The sequence below is a fragment of the Ipomoea nil genome, unplaced genomic scaffold (genome assembly GCF_001879475.1).
Source record: "Ipomoea nil cultivar Tokyo-kokei standard unplaced genomic scaffold, Asagao_1.1 scaffold2368, whole genome shotgun sequence".
NCBI classification, from domain to species: Eukaryota; Viridiplantae; Streptophyta; class Magnoliopsida; order Solanales; family Convolvulaceae; genus Ipomoea; species Ipomoea nil.
This window is the reverse complement of record NW_017618796.1, coordinates 674,136-686,019: the sequence shown is the minus strand read 5'-3', so window position 1 is coordinate 686,019 and position 11,884 is coordinate 674,136. Positions and strand designations below refer to the sequence as shown.

Here is an 11,884-nt window from a genome sequence, read left to right as displayed (position 1 = left end):
TGGACATAATCCAAACAATCTCAATGAGATTACTGGTGTGTGATGACTACTAATTTTTATTTGTCAAGAATAAACAATCAAGTAACAGATAATTATGACTAAATTTCATACATAAAATGAAATATACTAAATACTATATACTATATACTATGGAAATCAATAGGAAGAAAAAAAAAAAAAAAGCGAATGTATTATTTTAACAAAAATAATTTGATATTTCAGTTTTTCTTTCAATAAAATTAACATTTCTTCCATGTCATGGAGGCTAACATTAATGCTGTAAAAGGAAACACATTTTATTTTTTATTTTTATCAAAAAACAAAATGATACAGTAAATAAAAAGAAGCCGGCTTTTTAGAGAAGAGAAAGCTTTCTCTCTTTAGGACCGGAGAGAAGACTGAGACGAAATTTTAATGCAATGAAAAAGCAAGCAAGCATTGGCTCCAAACATAAAACTAAGATGTCAGGGCAAAAGGAAAGGCACCATTTATTGATTGAAAAAAGGTATCCATCCATCTCCAATTTTTAAAAAAATTATTTTGTTTCTAAATTACATTACAAAGACAATATAAATTTAAACCATAAGCTAACTAATACGACACAACGGAGAAAAGGAAAACAATTGAGTTTCTCTCCTCTAACCTCTTACCTCTTGCCAGTTGCCACCTACAACCTGATCAGAAACATTTATCACACGCCAACTTCCCGGAAGTTTACAAGCATAATTAACCAGCCATCATTTTATTTTTAACAGTGATGGACATTTCAAAGGAGAAATAGGAGTAACAGACGCATCACAAATATCTTATACCAGGGTTCTGACCACATCTTCAATCTCCCAGTGATTGAATGCAGCACTGGTAAAACCTTAGTCGAGCTTGACATTAGAATAGAGAAGTGTGTCCCTTGTGAGAGGCATGTTGAGAAGAAAGTAAATCTGAATACAAGCAAGGATGGTATAATTAGGATGATAGATTCCAATCAAAGATATGGCCTCTTACTTCTCAGTATAACACCATTCTTCAAAAAATAGTTTGCCTTATTAAAAAAGAGAGAAGATAGTACAGAAAAGGAACCACAGCGAAGCATAGATCGTCACATAGACATCCAAAATTAAAAGGAATTCAGGAAGAAACTAAAAACCCATCAAAATTGATTTAAACTGAACTCCATTTGTAATTTTGTCTCACATGATACTATTTTCAGAGCTGTAATAACCAACAGCAACTTTTTAAACTTTTTTTTAGCATATCAATCAAGCACCACTGACTATCAATGCAAATGAAGAAAGTTATTAGATCCATTTTCACAGAGACTTACCCCTAAAAGAGTTGCAATTATAAGCATGATTCCCGTGGTCCATGCTACTGTTTTTCTAACCAATTTCTCAGCTTCTTTAGCAAGAGTGGCATTTTTTAAGGATTTTGTTTCCTCCAGCCAGCGTGCAGATGGTCGAGAATCAAAGATTAAGTTCAGCATTGGCTCAGATGCTGGATTGCAGACAATGACTCCAACAATTTCACCTGTTTGGTTAAACAATGCATAGACATCTAAAGTCAGAAGTAAAACCTATAGTATCTTAACTAATAAGGACGGTGCAGGTTTTGATGGATAAAGCATCATCATGTAAAAGGGTATGTTCTGAGCAGGAAGGTTGTGACTATCAACTACAAAGGATAGTTAATACAGAAAAGTAAGAGTGAAGCATTTAAGGACCATGCCACATTTTAACAGCCACAAGAGGTAAGTGTTACCTTTATATGCGTCACGTAATGAATTAAATATCTTCGAAATTACATGAACAGACAATCTAACAGCATGTGCAACATTTTCTATTCCATCATTGCTTTTCATTGCCTGCACAGCAAAAAGGAATAGATAAGGCTGATGAGAAGTGTATATACACATAATCTCAAGATCTTTGAGTACATGTTGAGAACATTTTAAAAACCATCAACATGTGAGAAATGTATGCATGCAACATCCTTTGCTAATTTGCTAAATGATAAGGGAGCTAAGCTGCTAGCCCTGTTTGGTAAAAAATTGGCCTATAGGCCAATCTTGGCTTATTTGACCACTATTAATTGTTTGATTTAGTTAAAATATCAATATAAGTGTTTGGTTAATTAGCTTTTTGCAACTCCAAAATGCTAAAATTCAAAAAGCTAATCCAAGCAACTTTTTCAATTAGCTTTTTCAAAAAAGAAATTATACCAAACAGCTATCAGCTAACAACTAATTTACCAAACACTTTTCTACAACAGCTAAATGTTATCAACTAGTTATACTCTCTAATTAACACAATCAGATAACAGCTATCAGCTAACAGCCATTTTACCAAACAAGGCCAAAGAGTTTTTGTTTTTATTTTTCCTTTAAGCTAGCGAGTGAAATGGAAGATAGTCCAATAGAATATGAGTAATACATAATTTTGTGCTGTTGCCTTCATGAAGTGTAGTTGTGAAGCACAGAACTTAAAATATCTCAAGTTACAATTCATAAATATTAAGGTCCCAAACTGACAGGCTATAAACTTTGCAAAATCATGTTCCCACTAAAAATGCAACATCATTTCTACAGTCATGACAGAAAGCGCATGAAAATGAAAAAGTTAGTAGTCATATTTTCAATGTCATGAAGTAATGCGACAGCAAGGAAGAATGAGAAGGATGGTTGGGAGAAGTACTACATACAGCAGCTCATTCTCATTAAATAGTTCCCCAAGGAAACACTGAATTTTCAGATATAGAAAGGAAAAGAACTAGATTTGTAACCTCAATGGCATTGAATCTTCCAGTAATTAGCTCAGCTATACTTTTTTCACTTCCAGACAAATCATGATGCAGCTCCTTTGCCTTTTGACTATTGTAGGTGAGTAAGATAAGGCTTCTTATAAACTCTTTCACTGCTGTCTGTATGAAACAGAAAGGATATTCAGAAACAGGAATTCAGATATTACCAGGGACTAGAAATTATGACCAACTACTATATTAGAAGCTTCTATAAGTACTTTGGACAAGTCAAATTTTAATTCAGCTTCATTCTCCAAAGGGATAGTCAGTTCCCCCATCAATGGTTCTCCAGCAACAGTAACATATGAGCCGCCCAGCCACGATGCCTAAACAAAAATTCGAACAAATAATAAATGAATAACCATGGAAGTGCTGGAAATCGAAAGATAAATCTATACAAGTGATAATAATAACTGACAAAATCACTTAGTTCTTTCTCCGATAATTCAGCCTCTGAATCCAAATTCAAGGGCTCATTCAATGAGAGCACAGATACTTCCTCATCACCTGAAAATGTAAGTCGAAATTAGTAATCATTAGGAATATATGTCATGCAACAAGGCATATTCTTGTGATACATTAATTCAAGATGGACAGCTACCTGGAAGTTGAATGTCAGCATTATTTGTATTGCCAAGAATGTCTCTCCTATGGGTGCCACTTAAGAACTCCTTTGTGCCATCCAAAAATTGCGACCCTACACAAACATACATAGAGAGTGAGAGGAGACTAGGAGAGAGCCATATTTATACACAGCATTCAAACTATAATTTTTCAAAAAGTGCTTCAATCATATAGAAAGATAAAGATCTCAAGTTTATATACCTTCAGCTCTGGTGACTTCTAGCAAAAAAACAGTGCGAGGTCTATCAAAGGGATTAGGTGCAAGTACCTCATTTAACTGCCAAATAATAAAGCACTTAAGCACACACACAAAGAATAAAATAATAAGGAAAACAGAAGCGAAACACGACTATGCATTGAAAGTTTGAAGGCATTCCATATGGATTCTCCTCACTACCTTAAATGAACTCTCAGCTGAAAGGGTAGCTGGAGGTGCAAAACCGAGTAAGACTGACACAGCAGCGCCTACTTCTGGAAGCGACAAGGAAGCAGTCTGAACAGGGGCAAAAAACAAAAGATGACAGTTCACTCCAAAGAAATAAGAAATTTAGGCTAAGAGCTTCATGTTGAAAATTAAAAAGCATAAATACGGTGATATAATTTTTTTCTTTTAAGGATCAACTAAATTCTAAATTATCCAAGTTCAAGGAACACGAGGTCAGACCTATTAAGTTCTAAAAATCCAATATGGCCATGTCTTCATGAACTACCTACAGCACTACTTGAGACAAAACAACTATATGACAGGTATAACCAGCAAGTAGACACAAAAATTATTTGGATCAAAATTATTTTCATTACAAAATTATAAAGTGCAGATTAAATCTAGTATATCCAGTAATGTAGGAAGCAAACTCATTTTTAAAAAATTAGAAAGATGAACAGCTATGCAAGTTAGATGGAAAACATGGTTATAGCCACTGCAGTTAAGGAAGAAATTTATGCAGAAGATTGAAAAATAAAAAATAAAAATAATAATAAAAAAAATCAAGAACACTAAATGTAATTATAGTGTCATTAAATCTCAAGTTTGCTCACAGCCTTGTGTATGATTCTACAAAGGGTTAAATCATCTTTGGGATCAATGAGCTAAAAATGCTGTGAAACACAGACTAATCTGAGTTGTTTCAAATTTGTTTACACCTTCCATGATAGAAGGAGGGCTACGCAGAATTGCATAGTATGTTTCTGTGTCAAGCTGAAATCTAACTAAAAGATCAACGCACAGGAACCAATGAATCAAGATACTTCAAATTATCATCACAAACTGTATCACTCTTCTTATTACAAGTTACAAATTGCCAGTAAACTAGCCCACCCATTAAATTGATTATCACAATGCTCTAAATCGAGAATACACTGATTTATGCTAAAAATACTGTGAGAATGAAAATTATAGCATCGCCAATGGAAAAACATTGTAAATGTAGATAAAACTCGATTACCTCATCAGACGAAGACGGACGAACATATTGGTGAGCCGAACCATCGAGGAAGTAAACTCCCGGGGCTCCATCGGTAACCTGGATCCGATCGGAAGTTTTGAAAAAAACAATCGATTCAATTATGCAATTTTACAACGATATCAGAACAGTTACAAATGTATACCGAGAGAGAGTTATGAAGAGAAACGTACCGCGTAGTGGAGAGATAGAAGAGAGATGATGATTAGGTAGGTGACAGAGGAACTTCTGCTCCGATCCATTGTTGAGCCTAGAGAGAGAGAGGGTTGATTTGCTCGGATCTGTGGTTTTTGGGGTTAAGTAGTTAACTGGTTAAGATGAATCGTATAACTTGAAACGACGACGTTGAAATTACGAGTACGCACCTGTAGTTTCTTCTGGACCATTTTGCCCACTCCCATGATCTTTTTGGATTTTGTCATAAAATAAAATAGATGCACTGTGGATTTTTTTGGGGTGTATTCAATTATGATTTTCACAAATTTTTAAAGACTTTTATAAAATTTAAAAGTTTAAGGATATTCAATTCAAGTTTTTAGAGAGTGTTTAAAATCAGACAGTATTCAATCAAGACTTTTAAAGAGACTTTAAAAGTCGAGTGATATTCGATTAAGACTTTTTAAAAGGACTTAAAAGTCATGTGGTATTCAAAAAATTATGAATTTGTGTAAATTTTTTAATTTTAGAATTTGTGTAAGACTTTTCCTTCTCAAATATAAATACTTGAAATCAAACCCTCAACCCCAAGATTTCAAAATTTTCTTTCTACCAATTCTGAAGGTTTTCCCTCTCTATTTTTTATCTCCTTATTTAAACTTTATAAACCTTATACCTAAATTTAATAAATTATTTTTTCTTCATTATCCTTTTCTTCATACCTAAACTCTACTAGTTTTTTCTATTTCCTAAACTTTACAATCTTCCTCTAAAAATTCGAAATAACATTATTTTTACTTTCATTATTGCTTGTATATTATGATTTTTTATTTTCTTTTCTACGAACTTTTTATCCCTAACTTCAAAACTTTCTCTACAAATTTTTCTCCATAACTTCTAAACTTTTTCTCCCTAAATACATGAACAAAGCAAATGTTTCATCTATCACCGTCAAATTTTACTATAATGTTTCATAATATTAATATAAATACTTGTATATTTTGATTTTTATTATTTTTATGTTTATATTCGTAATATTTTTTTTAACAACATGATACTACGAATGACGAACTACTGTTCGTAACAGCAATTTGGGGTTACAAACAGTAGCATCTTGTTCCTGTTCGCAGTCCCAAATTACTTTTGCAAATACTAGCTCTTTGTTTGATGCCTAATAGTATATATATATATTATTAATATTAGAGTTTTAATTTTTTTTTTAATTTTATGCAACTAATAATTATATTTTGATGTGGTTGAAGAACTACATAATAAGAAGATTTTTCTTGATATATTATAACATGTTTTCTAAGAAAATCATAAACGATAAGAATAAAAATCATTGAAATTTGAAAGTTTGTAAGGATGTATTCAATTTAGAATTTCAATGACTTTTGTAGACTTTTAAAAATAAAAAAGTTGATAAAAGTTTATAAATGTTTTTTATAAAGAATTTTATAGAGTCTTACAAAGATTTAAAAAGTTCTGAACGACTCTATGAAATTAAATAAAATTTTATCAAAATCTATCATTTTAAAAGTACGTCAACAAAAATCATGATTGAATACGCCCCCTTATTTCTTTGAAAATACATAATATTTTTTTTTAAATAATTTGGTTGAAAGTTAAAAATAACTTATATTTTCTCGTGCGATGCACTATCTAAACTTATATAATTTTTTTTTTTTTTATATAAAGTGGAAGGGGGAAACCCAAAAAATTAATAGTTAGGTTACATGGACTTGGCGCCAAGTTGGAACACCATCTATATTATCTGCTAATAGATCTAATATCCAATCAGGTGGAGTTTGCAGCATATGTAAACCTCTTGGTAAAGTTTTGGCTTTGACCGCTAAGGCATCTGCTGGGCGATTGATTTCACGGCAAACTAGTGAAACTTTCCACCTCTCCAACTTCCTAGCCTCCTGATTGCATGCCGCAAGGAGGTTATGGCAGATGCTGGATCTGGCTTGGCTGCAAGTTAGACTCTCAATCAATTCCTTCGAATCCGTCTCAAAAATGACTTTCTTGAGGCTGAGATGATTGGCCACTTGTATGCCTTTTAGTAATCCCCAGGTTTCGGCTTCTAAGGTAGAGCATACCCCAATATTGTACATGAACCCACTAATCCAATTTCCCAAGCTGTTTCTTATTAGGCCACCACAACTTGCCTTGTTGGTGTGTAGATCAACAGAGCCATCTATATTAATTTTAGCCGTGTCATCAGGAGGCTTCTCCCAATAAAGCTTTGCCCATGAATTCATGCAAACTATTCCTTGCGGTCTTTTGGACCTTGCAAATGCTCTAGAATTCTCATCAAATTGTGATCTTAGCCAGGTTACTTTGAAAGAGGGTGTTCTGACCACATTGTTGAAAATCTCATCATTCCTCCATCTCCAAATCCACCATGCCGTGATTGCAAAGAGTGTACTGTCGTTACTGGGGTGCCTGCGATTCGAGCTCCCTTTAATACCTATGTCAAGCCATTCTGGGAAAGGTAAGCTGGCAGTCCTTGAGAAGAAGGATGGACTGATTAGATTCCATATTATAGCGACAGCCGGACAATCCCGAATAACATGTTGGGTGTCTTCAATTTTGTCGATGCATCGAGCACAATTCGCGCATGTTGTTAAACCGCGATTGAATCTATTACTGTTAGTCAAAATTCTACCATGCTTAACTAACCACATGAAGGTGATAATCTTGTTAGGCACCTTCAATTTCCAAATACTATTCCATTTAGATGCCTCCATCAAATCAGGTAATCCTACGGCTAAGTCATAAGCTGAGTTGACAGAGAACTCGCCGGATGATTCATATTTCCAACCAATTATATATTTGTCCTCCTCAATACTGTTAACAGTAATGGCTGCCAATTTGTCCAGGTATTGGGCTGGAATCCGGTTCTCAAAGAGCTCCCACCGCCAACCATGGACTGTGTCCCAGTATGAAGCTACTGTTCTATAGAGTTCTGGGAGTGGAATTGGTTCAGAAAGAGTGTTTCTCAAAGGGCCTTCGTCCATCCAGCTGTCAATCCAGAACAACGTATTCTCACCATTTCGTATTATCTTCTTGATGCCTTTCTGTAAAATAGGTGTAGATTTCAGAATTCCCCTCCAAATTGGGGACATGATCCTCTTTGGTTGCCACAGTGAACAATCTTCACTAGAGATTGCATATTTAGCTTTCATTAGCCTTACCCATAGACTCTCCTCATTTTGAAGGATTCTCCAACCGAGCTTTGCTAGAAAGGCTTGATTCATTTCCTCCATTCGCCGGATGCCCAGCCCCCCTTTGGCTTTGCTCAGTGTGACTGTCTGCCAATTCACCAGGTGCACTTTCCTAGAATCACCCGAACTCCCCCATAAAAAATTGCGAATCAGCCTTTCCATGGAACTAATGATGCCAGAAGGAAGAGGTAGCGTTTGCATGGAATAATAGGGAATCGAAGATAACACTGATTGAGCCATAATTTGGCGGCCAGCTAGTGACAGAGTCTTGGATCTCCATCCAGTTAACTTTGCTTGCATCCTTTCTAGTATATTTGCAAAGGATTGAGCTGTTAACCGGCCATGTATTGATGGCATTCCTAAGTATTTGCCCAGATCATCCACTCTTTGAAAACCAATCGTATCGGAAATGGCTTGCTGCAACGTGGTGGACGTGTTCTTGGAGAAGAATGCTGAAGATTTGTGATGACTGATTTACTGACCTGACCATCCACAGAAATCCTCTAAACATTTCTTCATCACCTTAGCTTGATCAATCGTAGCTTCCCTGAACAATACCATATCATCCGCAAAGAAGAGATGGGTGATGTGGGGGCCATCTCTAGTTACTTTAACACCTTTCCAGGATCCTGTATTGACAGAAAAGTTAATTAGATGGCTAAGTCTTTTTAAGCATAAAACAAAAATAAGGGGTGATATGGGGTCTCCCTGTCGTATTCCTTTCCTAGGCCGAAACCAATCCGATATACCCCCATTCCAGTTGATAGCCAGTCTAGAAGTCGTCACACAGGCCATTATATTTCTTCTCCATTGATCATTTAATCCAATATCTTGTAGGGTATCATTAATAAATCCCCAGTTCAAATTGTCATATGCTTTCTCCAGATCAACCTTGAGTAGCATCCATCCTAGTTGGCCTTTCTTGTTTCTCATAGAGTGTAGAATCTCCTGGTAAACAATGATGTTGTCGGTTATCTGCCTTTGGGGCACAAAACTTGTTTGATGGGGTCCAATAAGCTTCTTGGAGGCTTCCTTCAACCTAGTTGTTAATGTCTTTGTTATGAGTTTGTAGGAGACATTGCACAATCCAATTGGTCTAAGTTGTTTGGCGTTCTCAGGATTTGGCACTTTTGGAATGATGGTAATGTATGTATCATTACAGGAGCTTGGTAGTACACCATCTGCAAGGAATTTCAAGACAAAATTAGTAAGACATTCGTCAACTATGCTCCATGATTGTTGGTAAAAGGCAGCTGTGAAGCCATCAGGTCCTGGGGCCTTCGCAGCAGCCATATCGAACATTGCAGCTTTGATCTCCTCCTTTGAGAATGGTCCATTAATGAGTCTCCAGTCCTCATCACTCAGACTCGGGAAGTTGTCATGTCGAACTACATTGGGCAGGACCGTACCTTGATTTGTAAATAAATGCTTAAAAAATTCAAAGATGTGCACCCTGATCTGCTCTTCAGTATTGAAAACCTGTCCATTTTCATCTCTTAGGGATTTAATTCGGGTAGCGTTGCCCTTAATAGCTATGGCCGTATGATAAAACCGTGTATTTCGATCTCCGGATACTATCCAGTCTTCCCTTGACTTTTGAAACCAAATCAATTCTTCTTGGTAGAGGACTTCTTCTAGTTCCTTGCGTAGCTTCCTTTCCAGCTTAATTAAATCAGACCGTGCATTGTTTGCCAGGCTGCGCTGAATTCCACTGATCCTAGCAAGCAATCTCTTCTTCTTATTGAATACGTTACCAAAGGTGGTGAGGTTCCAGTGTGCCAAAGAAGAGGCCAGAGAAGACTTATTTGATTCCACATCCTTATTTATGTCCCAAGAATGTTTTACAACCTCCTGGTAGTTCGGATGAGTTGTCCAAGCGAGATTGAACTTAAATTTCTTAAGGCTAAGAGCCCTTGATGATGGTTCGGTTACAATTAGAAGAGGTGTATGGTCAGACCCAATCATCGGAAGATGTTCAATCAATGTTTTAGGAAATCTGCATTTCCACTCGGTGTTACCAAGAGCTCTATCTAGTCTCGCTCCCTTAAAGGTTAGTGCATCCACTCCCCGTGTCCATGTAAACTTGGAGCCAACGAAACCTAAATCAATTAACCCTTCTCGAAAGATCCAATCATTAAAATCTGCACATCTGGTCATAGAGAAGATATCTGGGTTGCTGACCTCTTCTGGACCTGTGACCGAATTAAAGTCACCTGCTATTATCCAGGGAAATTGTGCATCAAAGTGATTGGAGGTTAGGTCGGAGAATAGTTTCTTTCGAAGGGAAAGGCTTGGACTACCGTACACTGCAGACATCCTCCAGGAAGCTGAGTTTGAATTAGTAATCTGCAAAGTAATATATTGAGGGTGAGTATCAATAATTTCAATCTTAATGGTATTCTTCCAAAATACCCAAATTCCTCCTGAGAATCCCACGGCTTCTACCCTGATCCACTCATCAAAACCTATCTTCCTGCAAATTCTGTTGGCATGAGTACCTGACACTTCAGGTTCAAAAAGACAAACAATAAGAGGGTTATGGACCCTAACAAAATGCTTAAGGGTGCGGAGGAAATTTCTTGAGGCCGCACCCTGACAATTCCAGGTTAATATAAACATAAAAATATTGAGAGGGAAACGCCTAATTAGGCAGATGGTCAGACGCTACAGGGCCAATAGGGCCAACATCATTCATGGCAATATCATGCGAGGCATACAAGGTACTAGATGTAGTTGCTATGTCAGGGGGATCATTCCTATTTGGTATAAGTCTTTCGAGTAATGGGGGAAATTCTTGTTGGTCGTTTATTTGATATACCACCGAACTGGTAATGTTACGCCCTTGATTGGATCCTCGGACAACAGTATGCTCAGTTTCAGCCGCAGCTCTTCTAGGAAGGACTCCTCTCCCACCTCTGCCTCTATAGGCTCCCTTGTTGACTGGTGGAGGATGTCTTGGGGTCTCTCTTTGAATAGGTTGGTCATGGTGTTGTTGCACAGGCCTCTTACCATCCCTTATATTAGTTCTGATTCTGGGAAGGCTCTCATTTATGTACCCTGTGGTTGGACTGGTCATTTGAACATTTCCTACTGGTTCATCACTTTCTCCCTCAAGGTTTGCAATGGAGGCAAATCGCGATTGGTCAACCACACCTTCATCCACCATGTTGTTGGGTGTCTGGTTCCTCCCTATAGTTTGTCGAGAACCTCCTCTTCTTGGTCCTCTCCTATCCCTTCTCGTGACCAACATCCAGGAACCAAAGTCTGCCGACAGATCAGGTCTGGTTCCTACCTGCTGCTGATAATGGGTATCCTTCTTGGGTGGATTCCCGCTGTTAGCCTCATGGTGTGGAGGTGTGTTTTCTGTTTGGCCCTGGTTTTCTCCAGGATTAGCCATCCCGCATTGGTTCAGTTTATGGCCATAGCGGCCACATTTAAAACAAACCAGGTGAAGGCCTTCGTACTCTACAGGCCATGCTTTCCCTTCTAGTGTGATCTTCGATCGTAAAGGCTTAGAGATGTCAACCTCTACACATACCCTTGCGAAAATTCCTTTAGAAATAAGGCTTGTTGTTGTATCAGTTCTAATAGGACGTCCAACCCTCTTGGCGATCTTGA

The 11,884-nt window shown here is 37.0% G+C and overlaps 1 protein-coding gene across 1 annotated transcript; it reads right to left on the bottom strand.

The window, feature by feature from the left end:
• Positions 1–464: 464 nt before the first annotated feature.
• On the bottom strand, positions 465–5,165 carry LOC109152104. Its single transcript, XM_019299685.1, has 11 exons — positions 5,054–5,165; positions 4,863–4,940; positions 3,815–3,910; positions 3,619–3,694; positions 3,395–3,490; positions 3,212–3,300; positions 3,012–3,119; positions 2,776–2,913; positions 1,756–1,858; positions 1,322–1,524; positions 465–938 (listed from the first exon to the last, which is right to left on the bottom strand). Exons 1-11 carry the CDS (start codon positions 5,120–5,122, stop codon positions 870–872), a joined length of 1,125 nt encoding a protein of 374 aa, XP_019155230.1. The 5' UTR covers positions 5,123–5,165; the 3' UTR covers positions 465–869.
• Between the last annotated feature and the right edge of the window lie 6,719 nt (positions 5,166–11,884).